Source organism: Cimex lectularius, unplaced genomic scaffold (assembly GCF_000648675.2).
Source record: "Cimex lectularius strain Harlan isolate CLEC.00 unplaced genomic scaffold, Clec_2.1 scaffold2, whole genome shotgun sequence".
In the NCBI taxonomy this organism is placed as follows: domain Eukaryota; kingdom Metazoa; phylum Arthropoda; class Insecta; order Hemiptera; family Cimicidae; genus Cimex; species Cimex lectularius.
Window position 1 is genome coordinate 2,049,572 of NW_019394219.1, and position 19,836 is coordinate 2,069,407.

Genomic DNA, 19,836 nt, shown 5'->3' on the forward strand with positions numbered 1-19,836 from the left:
AAAACCCTGGTTGAGGGATTGGTGAGGTGGAAAGATTTAAAAAAAATGAAAAATTAAGGAAATTTTGAATAAATTTATTAAACGTTTTTTAACCGAAATTGTTTACTTATTTAACAACATGACTGCAACTTTGAAAGGATTATTGTATTATTATTTCCCGGAATAAAAGAGTTTTAAGATTCCAAACGTTTTTAGTTCATTCATTCAAAATTTCCTTAAGTATTTTTATTTATTATAATTATTAATCTTTCCATCTAACCAATCTGTCAACCACGTTTTTTTTACTTTCCTTCATCAATTTCTTCATCTTTGAAAAACTAATTAAAACGGAATTACAACACTAAAAAGGATATTAAATAGAGTACGTTTTTTGAAATTCGCTAATCTCTAGGTTTGGAAATATTAGTTTAGAATCACCATAGTAAGTTTTTCAACATTGAAAAGAAAAATTATTTTCCAAAATTCTGGCTACTAAAATGCTTATTTCATCAACGTTTACAAGTATAGTATTGATCACGAATGATCTTATTTGGAAATTTAACGTAGTTTTCAATGGTATCAATGGATTTGTCCAAAACTTTTCTGTTTTGGAGTTATCATTGTTTATTTGAAGTAAGGTTGTGAAATCTTAAAAAAATCATAAAAAGTGGAATAACTCCGAAACTGTCGAGATTCGGACCATAGTTAACTAGGACTTTTCGGTTCCATTTTAAATGTAGAATCTACTGGCAAAGTTACACGAGTAGCCGAACACCCAGTATATGTCAAAAAGTACCGATGGTGTTTGCTTCTTTTGACTGTAAGATTTTTAAGCCAATCTCCATTAAAACGAGCAAAAATTTATATGGAATAAAATAAGATTTTTGTTTTATTTTTTATTTTATTTTTTATTTATTTATTTTTTTAATAAATAGCTTTTATGAGGCAATATCAGTGATAGGGAAACGGCTAGGAACTCCGGACTTTGACGAGTTTGAATAAAGGCGGCCCGGCGCTCGACCAATCAAGTTGAGACATTTGTCTTTGCTAGTTTAGGTTAACAAATGTACGTGTCTTCTTCAGTGTATCGTAGACTCTGTGGAGTTTAACGCTCAGTTCTTTGCTCTTCGCCCTTTCGCCAGTATTCCGTACGGGTCCTTTTTTCAAAAAGAGGCCCGATTATCGTTGAAGACGCTCGTAAACGGAACTTTTTCCCTTTTTGTTTCATTATATTAATTATTATTAGGGTGTTTTATTTTTCGCTTTCCTCCTCATTCTCCTCACATCGGTTCCGGCGTTTCGTGAAAATGAAAAGATACGATATTAAATTCACCCTGTTCCTGACGGTCGCAACTGTCCTCCTACAAAGCGTGTACACGCTGAAAAAAGAAGACTGCGAAGGTAAGTTGAAAAAGATTTTTGTCAAAATTTAAATTTACCGACTGCCTATTTTTTCTTATTTTTTTAACCGACTTTTTCACCCTTTTCCAGTTTGTTTCACCGTTCTAGAAAAGTTCAATGAACGACTGACGGACGAGATTAGGTCCGATCAGACGAAAATAGAAGACGAATTTAAGAAATTTTGCAAAACGACTTCAAACAGCAATAACAGTGCTAAATTAAAAGAAAACAAATTCGTAAGTCATTTCATTACTTAAAAAAAAACATTCGTACTAATTAAAAACCAAATCTTTTTCTCTAGTGTTACTACTTAGGAGGCTTAGAAGAATCAGCAACAAGTATCCTGAGGGATCTGTCCAAACCACTCTCCTACAACCTTCCAGTCAACAAACTTTGCGAGAGGCTTGCCGCCAAAGTCGGAGGGATCTGTGCACTCAGATATGGTAAAGACAAACACATTTGATTTTAAGTTTACTTTGGGGGGGGGTCTGTTTAAACGTACCAACAATCTTCAACCAAGGGATCACTGACTACAACATTTTAGGCATTAACACGGCGCTCATCACTGTAAGGTAAAGGTCGGGGTTTGAATCCAGCAGCTCTGCATTCGAACCCGACATACTTACAAATGTTTTTTTTTTTCCAAAAACAATGGCACCCCACGGGTTCATACCTTCACTTCTGTTGTTGTGAACACTCGTAAAAATATAAACTTCAAGAAACAGGAGGGTCTTTACCAACATTATTATTAAAAAGTGAAACAGAAGTAATAATTATCACTCATCAACAAAGATAACAGTGCATTCTTGGATAACAGAAGAACACACTAGCACCAAGATCTTTCTGAATTAGCCAAATAACAGCAATTTCAAACAGTAAAACAGGCCTGGTTTATTAAGGAGCTGGAAATTTTGAAAAAGTGGAGTTTGGTCATTTCTGATCATTTTAGGATGCCTATCTGGTCTATTTCTTTGAAATGTTTTTACCAAGATTATTATTAAAAACTGAAAATGACATATGTATAACACTCTTCAATAAAGAAACAGGGTATCCTTGGTAATCTGAATTAACTGGGACCAAGACCTTTTTTAATTAGCCAAAGACATGGATTTTCAAACCGTAAACGGTTTATTAAGGAGCTGGGAGTTTCAAAAAAGTGAACAATTTTCATGGGTAAATGTGAAGTTTGGTCTTTACTGATCATTTTGGTATGCCTGTGAGGTGTATTTCTTTGGAGGGTCTTTACCAGCATTATTATTAAAAACTGAAAGTAACGTAGTACTTATTCTTATATACATACTTATACTTACTTATTAAATCCTTTATATATAGTGGTCTATTGACCAAATTACTTCTTTAAATTAATTAATCTTTTTATGTAAGGTTTTGGTTGAAATGAAAAATGGCAAAAAGGAGGGAAAATTTGAAAGGTTGTAAGTTGAAATGGGGAGTTGATCGAAGTGGTAGGCAGCGGCGTATTTAGCTGAAGGTTGTAGGTTCGAATCCCGTTCATGGCACTAGCTTTTTCATTTTAACCAAAACCTTACATAAAAAGCTTATACTTACTCTTCAAGAAAGATAACAGGGAAATCTTGGATAACAGAGGAACAAATAGGACCAAGACCTTTTTGAATTAACCAAATAACTGTAATTTCAAACAATAAAATAGTCCTGGTTTATATTAAGTAGCTGGAAATATTGAAAAGGTGGAATTTGGTCATTTCTGATCATTTTGGCCTATCAAGTGTATTTCTTTGGAATATGTTTACTAAGATTATTAAAAACTGAAAATGGCCTTACGTGTATAACACTCTTCAACAAAGAAACAGGGTATCCTTAGTCATCTGAACTAACTTGGACCAAGACCATTTTGAATTATCCAAATATATGCATTTTCAAGGGTTTATTAAGGAGCTGGAAGTTTCAAAAAATGAACACTTTCCGTGAGTAAATGTGGAGTTTGGTCTTCACTGATCATTTTGGCCTATGAGGTGAATTCACTTCCAGCCCCCGCAACAAATTTCCCAATCCATCCACTCCTAATGATTACTACCCTATATCTATCCTATCCAATCTGACCAAACCCCTTGAGAAGTTAGTCCATATCCAAGTCTCCAACCACCTAGAATATTCCAATCTTTTTACCACCTCCAATCCATATCCAAATAGTTTCTCTACACAGACTGCCCTAGTCAAAATTATCAGTGACATTCACACCTCAGTGGACCAACAAAAAGTTATTATCCTAATCCTTCATGATTTCACCAAAGCCTTTGATTCTGTTGATCACTCCTATACAAACTCGAATCCTTTTCTTTCTCCAATAGCACCATCTGATGGTTCCACTCTTATTTTACCAATTGGCTTCAAACTGTCACTATCCCTAACAGTCCCACCTCCTCCTTCCTTCTATTAAAATCGAGTGTTCCTCAAGGCTCTAGCATCTCTCCCATCCTTTTCAACATCTAGCAGCATTCCTCTCCGATTCCATCCAGTATTGTAAATATCACTTTTATGCTGACAACACCCAAATCTGACAATTTTGCAATGAGTGCTCAGGCTATTGAGTTGAAAATAGTCTTAACAACCACAGATAAATAATATCTTTTATTATGAGATTTCCTCATGTGATCTGAGGGTGATAAACCTGAAGGTTGGTCATTTCCAATCATCCTGGTCCGCCTATCGTCGCATTTTTCATCTCAGACAGGTAGAGGTCATGCCCATAGTTCACATCTGACACAGATCAAATTCAACTAAATGAAAGGTCAGCTTCAATCTGTTAACCCTGACTACCATTGAATATGGCAAAAGACTCTCCACGTTACAAAAGAGCACAGGCATTTCAGATAAATAAACCAAAACGATACAGATGTCCCCTAATATAAGATGTCAGAAGTTAGTTTTCTTTCTGGGAATTTTATTTTTCCTTATAGAAAGTAATTTTTCTTATTTTAATATATGGTACTGTGTAGCATAAAACATAAATTCCTAGAAGTATTCATAAGGTTAAGTATATTGTGAGACAGAAAATGCTTTTCTAATGTGACATATGTAAGTACAAAGAAACCAGGTATTCCTTGGGTGTGATATCTAACCCCGGAATTTTTTTTCTCCTTTTTTTACCTAATTACAAAATAAATATTTTAATAATCCTAAGTCAATATTCTGATTACTTTAAACAATAATTTATACGTTTTAAGATATCCACACAAAATTTATGGCCAACACTATCTCCTCATTATTTATATCAAACTGTTTTGCAGGATCTTATTTTCATTTAATGTTGTGGTAGATAATAATTTTTCTCAGTAACCCAATGAAAAAATATTAATAGTCTTACATCTGTAAATTAAACAAGCATACTTAATTAGAAAATCACACAAAATAATTGACAAACTTTATGTTTTACTTTGGTTTACGGGTATTAAGCAGCTTGTAAACAAACTTTGAATTATCCTAAGTAACATTGTCAAATTAAATTAATTATGGTTTTTAAGTTGAGATAAAAATCTTAATTAATTGAATGTTATTAATTGGTCAAGCGGACCACGAAAAATAGTGAATTTAATTGTCAAATTAATTTACCATTTATTTACCGAAAGGTTAAACATTAATTTTTGTCACTTTTAAGATAGAACACAAAATTAAAATTGTCCTAAGTCAACTCATTAACAGAAAACAATTGCATGATCATCAAAACTTACAATTGATGCTTTGTTACTGTTTTGTTTATTTTAATATAAAATGTTTGTCAACATAGTGATGTTTTACTTTATAAGACAATTTGATCTATTTTTTTTTCCTTTACAGACAAGACAATTGACTGGAATACAGTCAATTTGAAGAAACTGAAAGTCAGGGACCTGAAGAAAATCCTCAACGACTGGGATGAAGACTGCGAAGGTTGCATTGAAAAGACTGACTTCATCAAGAGGATAGAATCGCTCAAGTCGAAATACCTAAAGACAGAATTGTGAGACAACTATAACGGACTTATAATTAATTCAATTGTACAGAAAGAGAACAAAATGGATAAAAACCAGACCTATTCAATGACAATTGTTTTGGGGAGGGGGGAATTTTGTTCTGTTGGTTTATTCACTTTTGTGTTTGTTATTTGTGTTTTTGTGTTGTTTGTTACTGGCGATGCGGTGCTGGTTGCTGCGAAAAAGGCGGGTTTCGAAAAACACACTGTGAATGAATCGATCATAGGGCTCAATCGTACTAAGCGTGCACTCATGGTTCAGTTTAAGAACTTAATTCATTTAAATACGGTGCATTTTGTAAAATGCAATTATTTATTTATACACATTAATAAGTTTATAAATAAAACATATTAAATTGTTTTTTAATTTGTATAATTTAAATTTAATTCAATAATATACAAAGTTTAAAAAATTGTCTTTGTTTTGGAATGATTTCTATGTACATTTTTTAATTTTTTAAACCTTTCTTCCTCAAGTCCTCCTTTGCTTCCTTGATTTGCTGTGAACAAACAAAAAATGTATTAAAATGAGTAAATAAAGCACAGTGTATTCATTACTTTTGGAAGTTACTTCTCACATTGGTAGGACATATTAAGCAACCTTTCTGAACGTGCCAGACAAATATGCGAGCTTTGGCCCAAAAGTGTCCGTGTGTTAACCTCACATAAGATCTAAGAAGGGGTAGTATGAGTCAGGTCCTCTAAGGGCCACCTATCAATACACAAGTTCGTGTTTTGTTACTCTCTAGGTTATAACAAAGGAAAACTGAAAAAAATCCAGCTGAAAGTCTGAGCAATCAGATTTGTATCGATTTTAATTTTAAAGATGACCCTTTTATGAGTCAGGTCTTCCAAGGGTCACCTATCGACAATGCTCTTGATACTCGACAGCTTTGCCAATCCGGCCCACCAACATTACCAAGTTAGTTTTTTGTTACTCTCCTGATTATAACAAAGGAAAACTGAAAAAAATCCAGCTGAAAGCCTGAGCAATCAGATTTGTATAGATTTTAGATGACCCTTTTATGAGTCAGGTCTTCCAAGGGCCACCTATCGACAATGCTCGTGATACTTGACAGCTTTGCCAATCCAGCCCACCAACACTAATCGTTTTTTATTGAATTTTTTGCATTAGAGGGCTAGATAAGTACGGAAATTGGGAAGTCCCGGCTTTTTCTGTTACCCTCCTGATTATAACAAAGTGAAACTGAAAATAATCCAGCTGAAAGCCTGAGCAATCATATTTGTATCAATTTTAATTTTATTTGATATAAAAACGCATTTCTGTTGCATGACCTATTTTTATTTTGGTTTTATTATTTTTAAAAATTGAAGTTGAATCTTTTTAAGTTTGTCCTTAAGACAAGTATTGTTAATCTTTTTACATCTCATTATTGTTATTTATTTCCTTGAAAGCAAAGGTTTTTGTTTTATTTTTATGTCGCAGCTTAACGTCTTATCATATATATTTTATGTTATTGAAACAATATAGAAGCATCTTGCTTCTTGCACGAAACTTGTCTTGCGTTATGGAGACCTAGGGAAACTTTTGGCACAAGGGTCAGCCAACCAGTTGTCGGTTTTTTAGTGAGCATCAAATTGTTTCATGTTGTGTGTTTCAATCCGTGTAAACGCACTTGTCACGATTATGAAAATAAACCAGGACTTATCCGAATGTAGGCAAACTACTGATTTTTGTGGGATGTGAAGATAAAACTTATCAGAACGAGAGGAAGGAAATCAACATCAAAATGGAACAAACTGTCGGTACGCTTACAGCAAAACTGAAAAAATTTTCTTAGTTTGTTTTTCTTTTAACATAATGTATCACCATGATAGCAAACACTGATGCAACAGTTTGTGTAGTTATAAATGGCATGCTTGACTCATGTAACTGATGGTTCACCTTGTTTTGCCACGTGGAAATGATTAACCGAGACGGCATTTTTCAACAAGTGAGTTTTTCACGCAGTGAAAACCCAGCTTTATAATTTTCTTTCTCAAACAAATTCCAAATCGGCAAGATCACCGGTTATCCACACATGGTACATTATTGAGTTCATAACTTCTCTGAATAATCATTCCTCAGAAAGTCCCGTTATAAGACATGTGTGGCCCCAGAGAACAACCACCATTTTGCACGATCCACCTCATGGAATCTCACTAACAAGAGGATCGACAGAGTACAATTGTCTTCACTTAGACTAGAAAGTTATAAATTTGATACAGACGATTCATCGACTGCTTTTCTACATAGACAATTGAAAATACAGGATTCTCTACTCAGTGAGGCAATGACATGTGCGATGAGTTCAGCTTATTAAGGCGCATACACGCTAAGCAAATCTCGGCCGATGAAAGACAAATAATTGGTCGCCAACACACTGGCCATCCTTGGCTAATCCTCATCAAACCAAGAGGTTGGGAGTCAAGGGATTCGGCCATGTGGAAACACAGTCAACAACATCAACTATTTTGATGTTACCTCCAGAAGACCGAACCTTGACTGAGGCTAACCGCTTCCTGGGAAATCATGGCCAACAAAGCGGTTGGTTATCTTTCATTTATTTAGTACTTTTAGAGTCAAATTTACCCGTTGGAGCTCTTCAGCTGCATCAGGACAGTCGTTGAAAGTCAAAACTCCCCAAAGAACAGACGAAAGGGCGTAAACCTGTACCAAATAACAAAAGTCATCAGTGATACGGTACAAATTACAAATTCTCAGTACTCACCCCGAGCGAGAAGACCAAGATGACAGGAGAGTACAAAATAAGCGTGTACCACTCGTCGACAAAGTGAGACTTCTCTTTGTACGACAGCAGTGTGAACCAAGTTGACAACAGAAACACCAGCACAGTCAGCCACTCAGCCAGTTTCGTCATTTCGTCCGATTAATTCGCTCAAAAAAGCAAAAAAATGCGTTAAACGATTCCCAAAGTCATCACGAGATAAAACAACGCGGCTAAGGTTCAACTGACAACGAATCAACAGCAAAAAATCGAAAGGTTTCATGTTTATTGTGGGATGTTTTATAAAACATCGATTCGCTGTTTCCAACTTTGCAGACTCTTAATACCCCACGTATCGATAAAAAGCTCAACATTGCAATAATTTCAATTAATTATTCCTTTTTATGTAAAATGATGAAAAAATTAGAGTCACGTGCGGGATTCGAACCCACGACCTTCGGCTCAATACGCCGCTGCTCTAATCCCATTAGCTATCGTGATTCCATGTAACGTTCACGTTAATAAATGCAGTCCGAGTGGATCGAAAAGCTAGTTCAAGAGGTAAGAAAGTAAAATAGAATAATTAATTATCGTGGTCAATTAGGCATAAATGGATTGTAATAATTACTATAAAATCTCATGTGCCTACGAATCAATAAAAATTAATTTTAATAATCTACAAACTGGTTGAATAAATTTTTTCAAAGTTTGACGTCCTTTGGAGAATGGTGTGCAGTGATGTCAATGAAAATTTGTATACTGTGTTAAATATTTGTAGGTTAATAATTTTTCTTTAATTATTAAACAGGTTTTTTTTGTTAAATCATGAGATTCCTCCTGATTTTGGCAGGGTGAAAAAGCATGTTCATGAACTTTTCTTGATTTTTTTTTCTCTCGAGTGATTATTATTAAAATGTTTTCGTTTACCAAGGTTATGACAGGAAACAAAATCGTAACAATTTTCAAATAAGCTTTTTTTTGTTTTTTCAAAAATTTTCGTCAATCCGCAAAGACGATGACGCATGAGTTGAGACGAGCCTCTGCGGCCTGCGCATATGTGGCCCCGTGGGCGAGTTAGCGAGTAGGGAAAGGGAGAGCGACCCCCGCATATCCGTGGTTCTGATTTCAGCTGATCTCAGCCCGGATTGAAAGCAGGATGCTGGTCGCCGTGTGCCGTATCCTGTCCGCCTGACCAGGGCGTCAACTGACGCATAGGAACACCAGCATAATATTATGCGATCAGACACCTCTTAGGACGATTCCATACGTTACCTCCCTATTGAGCATTGTAAGTATCTAATCTCTCTTTGGCCGCTTTCTTTTTTTTTTCCAATTTTCGAACCACCGCCCATTATAACACCAGCCACTTTTAATTATGAGTCATTCTTCTTCCACTCTTTACTCGTTGTTTTCATATTCTCTTAACTTTTAACACACAGTTTCTATTTGACATCTGCAGAAACAGAACAGCCAGTGTCAAAATTTCTATCGTCAAACTTAGTTTTATTTTTACAAATAACAGAAAAAAACATTTCTAAAATACTAATAATAAGTATCTGAAGAAACTGTTCTTCACCAGCCAAAGTACTCCAGTACCACTGACTAGTGGCTGATGAAATAACAAACTCTCATATAAATATCAAAACCATCCATTTTTATATAATTAATCATGCAATTGACTGTAATCTTCAAATTGATCAAGTTGAAAAGAAAACAATAGATAAGATTCAATGAATTATAAAAATTAAGCATCTTGCTACACCCTGCTTATATCCCTGCTGTTCTACTGTTAACTTTTGCAATAATTTGTTATTTTTTAAAGATCTGCAGTTTAATTGTCTTCAATCACCATTCTTCAGCTTGTTCTACGTGGATTTCACCATTCTGCCGTCTTCAATGGTTAGAGTGAAATATAAGCAGTTCTGAATATTATTCGTGTCTGACTCAGGCCATTCTACTGTTAACTTTCGCAGCCATTTGATATTTTTCAAAGATGGGCAGTTTGATTATTGTAGTTTAATTGCCTTCGGTCACCATTCTTTGGCTTATTCTCATTGGTTTTTAGATGGTTTTCAGCGTTCTATCATTTTAAATGGTTAGAGTGAAATGTAAGCAGATCTGAACATTATTCACAATTGGAAGAGGTAAAGTTTGTGTAATGGAAGAAAGCCGTCTCACCCTGCTTATGTCCCTATCGTTGAACTGTTAAAATATTGACAGTTTGATTATTGTAATTTAATTGTCTTCAATCACCATTCTTCGGCTTATTCTTCCTGGTTTTCAGATGGATTTCTGCTGCGTTCATAATCAAATTCGCATTTGAAAGAGTTAAAATGTGTCTAAATGTAAGAAAGCGTCTTTCCCCACCCTGCTTATATCCCTGCCATTCTATTGTTAACTTTTTCAATAATNGATGGTTTTCAGTGCTCTATAATTTCAAATGGTTAGAGTGAAATGTAAGCATATCTGAACATTATTCACAATTGGAAGAGGTAAAGTTTGTGTAAATGGAAGAAAGTCTTGTCTCACCCTGCTTATATCCCTATCGTTGTACTGTTAATTTTTGCAATTTTATATTTTTCAAATATCGACAGTTTGATTATTGCAGTTTAATAGTCTTCTATCACCATTCCTTGGCTTATTCTCATTGGTTTTTAGATGGTTTTCAGCATTCTATCATTTTAAATGGTTAGAGTGAAATGTAAGCAGATCTGAACATTCTTCACAATTGGAAGAGGTAAAGTTTGTGTAAATGGAAGAAAGTCTTGTCTCACCCTGCGTATATCCCTATCGTTGTACTGTTAATTTTTGCAATTTTATATTTTTCAAAGATGGGCAGTTTGATTATTGTAATTTGTCTTCTATCACCATTCTTTGGCTTATTCTTCCTGGTTTTCAGATGGGTTTCTGCTGCGTTCATAAACAAATTCGCATTTGAAAGAGTTAAAATGTGTGTAAATGTAAGAAAGCGTCTTTCCCCACCCTGCTTATATCCCTGCCATTCTATTGTTAACTTTTTCAATAATTTTATATTTTTGATTTATTTGATTATTGTAGTTTAACTGAAACAATTAGAAGCACCGGTTAGTGTTAGTTTTGTTGTTTAGCAGCATGATGGTGGTGGTTATTGGTGATGACAGTTTCTTCAAAAAAGGCAATTTTGTTTGTTGAAATTTCCTGTTTGTGATAAAAGCTCAAATATGGGTTTAGGAAGGTCAATATTTATTGATGAATTATGAAAGATTTGTTTGAATTCAATCCCCTCTAAACCTGCTTTTAAAAAATAGATATTCTCAACTCAGTAACTCGAAACAATTACCGCATTGTTTTGAAGTACCGCACCAAAGCATACCCATATGCAATTAAAAAATAATAAATGGACATTGTACAACTTAGAACTTAGCCGATGTTAATAAACTTATTTGCTTATCTACCTGAATGAATGACTGAATGGATGAACAAACTCCCAGAGAAATATGAAATCATTCTTTTATGTAATTAAACGCAATACCATATGAACAAATTAAATCTTTATATTAAATAGAATTCAGGATGTGATCACACTGCCTTTCAAGAGTGTGTGTATTCGCTTGTACAAGGTTCTTTGATGTTTTTGTTATTAGTTTATTTTTATGCGATCTTTCCCTAGAGTAAGCATGACCTCCGATTCTTAGCTAAGTGATCAAATAGTTATGAAATATATTTTGCTATCATAACCCAAATTTGCTCTATTTTGCCTTATGGATGCAAACCCCATTTTAAATGTGACTGAGTCAGATCAACAAAATGTGTTCACCGATGATGCGCCCTTTTGATGGCGATGAAAAGTTTCAGATGTTATTTAATTCAGTCAGATCACCACCAAACCACAAATTATCAGTACCGAATAGGGGAAAAAATTGTGGGAGTTCTCCGTGGTGTCAGTGGGGTGATGAAATGTAGTTTGGACGTTTCTGATCATTTTGATCTGCCTATCCAAGGCTCCAGGTAGGCCAAAATGATCGGGAACGACCAAACTAAAAATACAAAAAGCTATAGATTGCTATTACAATTTAACTACTTCGATAAGCTTGTTCATTTATTTTCCTCTTCCTTAGCTTCCCAGTTCCAAAATGTTTTTAGCAACAAATCAATCATGCACAATTTATTTTCATTAGTCTTACCACTAGTTTTCCCCAGATAAAAAACCCAGAATATTTCCTAAGCCTGACTTACGTCACAAAAAAAAAATTGGTTTTACTCACTATTTTCTGTATTTCCAAAGTTATTATATAAATATAATAGGCAGATGATAGAAGATCATCAAACTACTTATTCATCATTTATATTCTTTACATTAGTAATAATAAATTAAAATAATTAATTTTTAGTATTAAAATTATTTTCCCCTTCACTTTTGTTCTGAATGTTGCACAGGGTGTGAAATTAATGTATACTTTGTGCTTTTTAATTAATGTGAATTATAAAACGGTGGCCAAGTGATCGAATTAACAGGTAAAATAGTACAGTTAAAGGTTAACAATAGTTCATTGCGTTGTTATTTCTTGATGTGACAATGAAACAAAATAAGCTAGAATTTTTTTTTAATATAAAATTAATATGAACAGGAAAGGATCATTATTTATATGGAATGCAATTTGTTAAATTAATTTTGATTCTGGAGTCACTGAAAGGTATAAATTTAGAGGAAAAACACCCACGAATCCTTGTAACTTGATCACCATTGATCGTCCTTGTCTGTCAGGCAAGATAGCAAAATGCCGAAACCGACAGACAAAACTAGTGAAAATAAGCATATCATGATTCTAGACATGTCCGTACATTAATACTTTTTTTAATTTATTCAATTGGCAATAACATTTAAACTGTTCATATTTGAAGATCACTTCGGTGACAGTGAGCATTGTAAGTCAGGACTCATTCGCTACTAATCACAGATTAATCGGCTTCGTTTCACTGTAAAGTGTCAGTTTAGAATAGTTGATACCTAAATATCAAAGGCAAAAATTATTTTTTGATAAAGTATGTTTAAAATTATTGAAAGTGGATATTTTAACCCAAACACCGTAGACATTATAAAGCTATCTGTTTGAAAATAATTAGTATTTTGGTAAATTTAAAACTTAATCTTGTTTGAGTTGGCAGAGCTTTTTTTAAATTTAATTGATATAGTCACAGTTTTAATCACTTTGATTAAGACAACTCATGAAATTCAAATAACAATAAAAACTAATCTTCTTACTACTGTAGATTAAATGTCTTCAATCACCCTTGTTTGGTTTATCGTTGGTTTTCAGACGAATTTCAGCATTCTGCCATCTTCAATGGTTTGTTGGAAAGGAATATAAGCATATTCGAATGTTTGGTACAAGCAAAGTGTATTTAATTAGACAGAGTTATTGCTTGCTCTGCCTATGTTCCTTAAGATAGCAAAATGCTGCAAAATATGATCATTTTTCAAGTTCATCGTCTCAATATATCTCACAAGTTTTATCTAATGTCCCTTCTTAAGCTCAATACACTGCTGCTCGTGCACGATAGCCCAATGATATTGAGCCGAACGTCGTGGGTTATCCCGCACTTGACACTTGCTTGTTCATCTTAACTAAGGCCTTAATTAAAAGTATAATTAATAAAAAACATTAATATTGTCAAGTATGACTACTAAATACACATATGATCAATAATTTATTAAATCAGGGAACCACTGACAAGTTCTTAATATTTTATTTTGTAATGTGATCATAAGCAATCATTTTTGTTGCTGGTTTGGTCTATCAAATTTTGACATTTCACCACCTTCAATGACCCTGACCCAGCGAGGATAATGTACTTACTTTACTTTTACTATTTTTTACAGGTTCATCCCCACAAATCAGACAGAAATTCTCAAAATTTTACATAGTATAAATTGATTGTTTAAAAAAAAATTATTGTCAACTTGCCAAATTTAAAAACTGTAGTTTTTAGTATAAAGTATTTTTAAAATTATATTATTTGTATCTTAACTAAATGGCACAAATACAATTAATAACTTTATTGTAAATTGAACGCAAAATATCAAAAGTATGCAGTATAAACAATCAAGCTTGATTGCAGTGTGATGGTGTGTGAGTCATATCTTATGATAAAAGTTAGTTTAGATTAATGATGAATAATGCCATTCAGTTTTAAATGTTTTAAATTCCTGTGTAACAGTTTGAGGAAGAAAAAAGCAACAACATAAACTTGGCATCAAAGAGAAAATTGAAGAAATGATTTATTTTTATGGTTCCCTGAAAATAACATTGTTTTTTATAATTAAAGAATTTGATTAGTAAGTTTAGTAGGTATTTAATACATATTTAATAAAGTAATGTGTTTTAGCAGTTTGTAGAAAATAAAGCTTTAAAATTTTTTTTATCTGGAGTGTTTGTTTTGTTATTGAGAATTGTGTCTATCATGAAATACAATTTTTCCCCTCATCGTTCCGTTCAAGGTTCAAATGATTTGTTTTTCAGAACAACAATGGCGTCAAGTACTTCGGAATCTAAAAGATCTAGTCTGTTAACCTATGAAGAGAACGACATCATATTTTCCATACTAGGGGTAAAATGCACTGTGAGTTTGACAACATTAGTCCAGTCTGTATTAAAATAAAAGTTCAAACTAATATAAAATGGTTTATTTCAGGCGTTGGCGACTACAGTGGCAGAGCTGTACTTTTCCAGGGGACGCTACGGCAACGACTGGCAGTTCAAAGATTTCGGTGTTTTATGCTTGGTTAAAGACAATTGTAAAAAGTCTTATTTTTTCCGATTATACTGTCCACTACGGAAAAAACTCCTCTGGGAACATGAAGTCTACAATAATTTGACTTATTTGATGTTATCGCCGTACTTATACGCCTTCGAAGCAGAGGTAAATATCTTGTATCTTCCACTATGCTTTTCTGTTTTAATTTTAATTTCTCAAAACAGTAAACAAAAAATTACTTCAAGATATTAAGTTTTTACAATTCAGATTGGAATTGACTACGTCTCTTGGTAGTTTTCTATGCCAATCTTCAACTATTCACATCATTTAAGACTTGATGATGTAATGGTATAGTTATGAATGCCGGACCCAGCTCAGGGACCCCCTCCCCCCCTGTCAGAGACAAAAGCCGTACATGATAGCGATGACAACCCATCACTCTCACTCACTTCTATTTTTTTTATAGATTGTGTAATCTATACATGAGAGATTGCATATGGTTCCATCTACATCTATCACGGTCAAGTGGCTTTGAACTAATTTTCCAACAAGGCTTCAATTTCTACAAGTCTGTTTTATTTTGGTTAAGAGTAATTCAAGGTGTTTATTAATTCACAATTTATTAAATCACAGCGTATTTGGTCTGTTCGTATTTATGATAATTATCAGTCCACTATGGACCATTGTTACCTTTGATGTATGGGGGTGGTGCATTGGCCATGAGTTATTCTTACATGCCCTATTCTCAGTCTTATGAGAATAACTTCCTCATTAACCTCTTCTGCTATTCCTATAAGAAATTTCCCACTTTTTTTTTATTTTGTGTCATTTTCATTCCATATTCTCTACCAATTATCCAACAAAGTTTCAGCATATAAAATGATTTTCTGTGTAGAATTTGGATTTGTGATTAAGGCGAGGGTGAATTGAGAGTCAGAATGGGACTTGGCCTGAGAATCTGGTGTAGCAGGTGTTCAAAGATAAATGGAGATGGGGTAGGGGGCGGGGCATAGCTAAGATAATTCATTGCTGTTAAATGTTATTTATTTTCTTTGGGTGGGAATATAATGAAACCCCGGGAAGTTATGTTATGGAAACAAGGTGAGAGGGTAGGAAAAAAGATTGACGATTTTGATGAGATTCGTTCCGAGGGCCGCTATGACCAAAGTCCCTGACGCTGACCACCTCGGCCTTTTTAGATGGCGTCAGTCCTTTGTCCATTAATCATACCTGCTAGTGGGGAAAATTATGGCCCAAACCCCAAGTAAATTAAGATTGGTTTGCTGAATGGCTCAAATTAAGGAGAAAAAAACTAGCTTAATGCTATTGGTCCAACCAAATTCCCCTGGTACCAATTTAGACAATCAATTTTCGAGTGGTTACAGTTGGAAGGGAAAGCCTAGGAGGGTTAAAATAAAACATACATAATTTAACATAATATCGTTAAAACTAAAAGAACACTAAAAACTTAACTTAATTTGACATCATAAAACAGCAGAAAATCTTGTAACAACATATCAAAACCAGTCAGGCTTGCCATTTTTTACAATATTCTTCCCATTTTAGTCTAATGAATATGTATGATGAATAATTCAATGCTTGTTTTGTTTAGGATTACATAACTGGCTTTAATTTTGCTGATGAGGAAGAAGGGGCTCAACTTAAGGCAATTTTGATGCACAAATTGGAATGGAAACGTCATAAAAAAGGTTTAGTTTGTTTATAAAACTTAGTTCTTTTTGAACATTCATTTTTCTTTTTCGTTTTTTATTTTTAAAATTAGAGAGAAAACGTGAGCATAACAACAATGTAGGTGGAACGAGGAAACCACCAGAGCCTAATGGCTATTTTCCACCAGCCATAGATACAACTACGTCTAGTGCAATGCCACTAATAGGGAAAAGGATCTCTTTTCAAGGAACCAAGAAAAAGCTCACCAAAGAAGACATTGGCATTCCTCTCCATTTTCGTCATATCTCACATGTCGGATGGGATCCAGACAGGGGTTTTGACTTAAACAATCTGCAAGACCCTGAGCTTATAGCATTTTTCAAAAAGGTACGATACCGATTTTTATCCATTTCTTATTGGGCTGAAATTTCATTGCCATTTTAACAACTATTTTTTCAAAGGCTGGAGTCTCAGAGCATGATCTAAAGGACAAGGCTACACAGTTGTTCATTTATGATTTTATAATACAAAACGGAGGTCTGGAGGCTGTGAAAGAAGACAATGTTGTGAAAACTTCGACACATGCTAGAGGAAAAGCTCCGCCGCCACCTCCATCCAGGGCTCCTCCTACAACACCACCACCTCCTCCGCCAGCACCACCAATTAGGACTTTGCCACCAAGAATTATGCCTCGTAAGTTCTTAAACTCTACTGAAACTCACTTTATCCGAAGTAGTTTTATTTTCGCTTTTGCATCATCACGTAAATCATTCGTGGTTTTACCTGTTTTGGTTTAATATAATTTCAACACCTTTTTTAACCTTTTAACATATTGGCTACGGTCAACGACATGCCTCCAACAAATTCCTTCTTGCAGTAAGTCAACACTGGGCCAATAGTCATTTTCACATAAAGCGCTTACGATACGTTAACTTCTTACTCCCACAGTTGACCTGAGTCTCTCCCAGTAAGGGAAGCCGCCTTGAGAGGTGGAAAGAACGGATTCTCAAGGTGCCTTCTTCCCTGCGCTTTTTCTACAATGTCCACTCAGTGGTGAAAATATTCTAAGTCTCATTGTTGGATACATGGCTTAGATGACATGTCGCCATGGGCGTATGAACCGGGTCAGAGTCCAGGGCTTTTAAGATTCCATACTGAACACTGCCACCTAGAAGGCAGCCAGGCCTGATCCAACTCAGTGCTATTGTAGGGGCGTCGCATTGATTTGTGTATTCCCGACTGAGGCCGTTTGGGTCAACAGTGGTCGCACTGAGGCCCTGTGTTCATTGGCGATCCTGATCGGGCAACTGCTCTGGGCCCCAGGAGGGACTGGGACCAAGCCGGCCTCAACTAAGCGAGTCCTTACTGCTGCAGTTGACCCAAGTTACTCTCACCGAAGAAAGCCTGCTTTTCAGCCTTCTCTCGATGCTCGTTATGGCTGAGGCCGACCCCATATACTGTAGCTCGTCCCATGGGCCTTCCTAGCATGTTCTACTTCTTTCAGTTCTCAATTTGCCAACCATCTCAAAAATAGTGTTACTCTGAACCAATTCTCAGATACAAAGTTTAAAAAAAAAAAAAAAGCTACACATACCGTGAGGCATTCTTGGCAACAATAAGTACAACCTACAATAGTAAAACTTCTAAAAAAATTTAAATTCTACAGGAAAACTCAAATTTATAAAACAAGTAACATAACACAATCAGAATACGTTGTAGAGCAATCATGACCCTAGGTGGGTTAAAAAGCCTTCGTTACTTAGTCATGTTTAATTTATTTCTTGTACCTGTTTAACATATTTAGTTTTCATCTAACAACTTGTTTTTGTAAAATTAATTTCATAGCGAGTGCCAAGCCTGCAGCCGTTCCACCTCCTGCACCACCAGTGCCTCCACCACCTCCAGACCCATTACCGCCTGTGGCTGATTCCTCGGCTGATTCCTCTCCTCGTTCAGCATTGATGCAAGCTATCAAGATTGGCACAACATTAAAGGTAATTTTAAATACATATTTTCAAAATGAGAAAAATCAATGTAAACGTTTACAGCCTGTGAGCGGTTTAACCACCGAAAGCAAAAAACAGTCTGATTCAAGGGGTGAACTGATGGAAATGATCAGACAAGGTGTCGAACTCAAATCAGTCAGTACCGTAAGTACACAACTATTAACTATACAAGGTGTCCTTTGTAGATGGCCCAGCCAATTTCTCTTGAACCATTGACACTATCAAAATAACAAAAAATATGACTTTTTTTAGTCTAGTCTAACTGAGCTTGATGTACCCTGTATAAGTTTGCTCCAAAAAAAAATATAAAAGTTTGAAACTAGACTAAAAAATATAAAACACTTATTTTTTATTTTTTGTTTGTTTTTTGATAGCGTCATGGGTTCAAAAGAAACTCAGCCAGGCAATCTACAAAGGACACTCGGTATAATACAGATATTGTATTTATTATTATTTTATTTTTTTAGTCTTTAAACACCTCTCAGCCACCTCCTCAACCTACAGAGCTGAACAGTCTCGCAGGAGCCCTTGCCAGAGCATTGGCAGAAAGGTCGAAAGCTATTTACAGTGATAGTAGCGACTCAAGTGATGAGGAAGAGGAAGAGGAAGCCGAGTGGGAATGAGTATTTTATTTGTATAAAGTATTTGTGTACAATCGCAATTATTAATTTAATCATTGTAACGTGATGATTGTTATTGAGTTCTTTATTGATTATTTACTAATTTATTTTCATTATTTCACTATTTAAAAAGAGCAAAACATTTATACATATTTTCTGTTGTTGTTTATTAAATAATTTTGAAAGAAAAATTTGGTATGTAAATTTTGAGGCAAGATTTTGGATTACGTTGTTTTAATATTTTAAAGCGTGGCCAATATTGCCATAGGACTTTTTTACATCAATTAACAATATTGTACTCACATTTTAATAAATTGTATTCTAGTTGAATAAAGTTTATTTTCTCATGAATCCTCATTTTATGATTACCCAACGGAATGTACACTTTAAGAAACAGACTTGTATCAAATCAATTTTAATTAATAAGCTCAATAAAATATTAGGGACAAAATTTTTTTTTTTATTTTTTTTTTACGAGGGTTCGCAACAGCAGGTCATATAAACCCTCAGGGTGCCGGTGTTTTTGAAAAAAAGCCCATTTGTAAGAATGTCGGATTCGAATGCAGGGCCGCTGGATTCGAACCCGGGACCTTTACCTTACAGTGATGAGCGCCGTGTCAAAGACTAAACCTTGCGGCCACCGACGCCCCCCCCCAAAAAAAAATCTTTAAGAAGGTTTATAAAAGAATTTCCAAGGATGATGAAAT

The 19,836-nt window shown here is 34.7% G+C and overlaps 3 protein-coding genes across 3 annotated transcripts; 2 read left to right on the forward strand and 1 right to left on the reverse strand.

Moving 5' to 3' along the window:
- The first annotated feature begins 1,033 nt into the window (after nt 1-1,033).
- On the forward strand, nt 1,034-5,680 carry LOC106663469 (mesencephalic astrocyte-derived neurotrophic factor homolog). The gene is made up of 4 exons (XM_014388327.2): nt 1,034-1,380; nt 1,471-1,616; nt 1,682-1,823; nt 5,194-5,680. Exons 1-4 carry the CDS (start codon nt 1,287-1,289, stop codon nt 5,358-5,360), a joined length of 549 nt encoding a protein of 182 aa, XP_014243813.1. The 5' UTR covers nt 1,034-1,286; the 3' UTR covers nt 5,361-5,680.
- Nucleotides 5,681-5,795: 115 nt separating this feature from the next.
- Nucleotides 5,796-8,376, reverse strand: LOC106663470 (dolichol-phosphate mannosyltransferase subunit 3). The gene is made up of 3 exons (XM_014388328.2): nt 8,101-8,376; nt 7,962-8,039; nt 5,796-5,868 (listed from the first exon to the last, which is right to left on the reverse strand). The coding sequence occupies exons 1-3, from the start codon at nt 8,248-8,250 to the stop codon at nt 5,818-5,820; spliced, it is 279 nt and encodes a 92-aa protein (XP_014243814.1). The 5' UTR covers nt 8,251-8,376; the 3' UTR covers nt 5,796-5,817.
- A 768-nt stretch (nt 8,377-9,144) lies between these two features.
- On the forward strand, nt 9,145-19,480 carry LOC106663468 (neural Wiskott-Aldrich syndrome protein-like). The gene is made up of 9 exons (XM_014388326.2): nt 9,145-9,385; nt 14,598-14,697; nt 14,770-14,997; nt 16,445-16,541; nt 16,616-16,890; nt 16,965-17,196; nt 18,349-18,497; nt 18,552-18,653; nt 18,977-19,480. The coding sequence occupies exons 2-9, from the start codon at nt 14,605-14,607 to the stop codon at nt 19,130-19,132; spliced, it is 1,332 nt and encodes a 443-aa protein (XP_014243812.1). The 5' UTR covers nt 9,145-9,385; nt 14,598-14,604; the 3' UTR covers nt 19,133-19,480.
- The last annotated feature ends 356 nt before the right edge of the window (nt 19,481-19,836 follow it).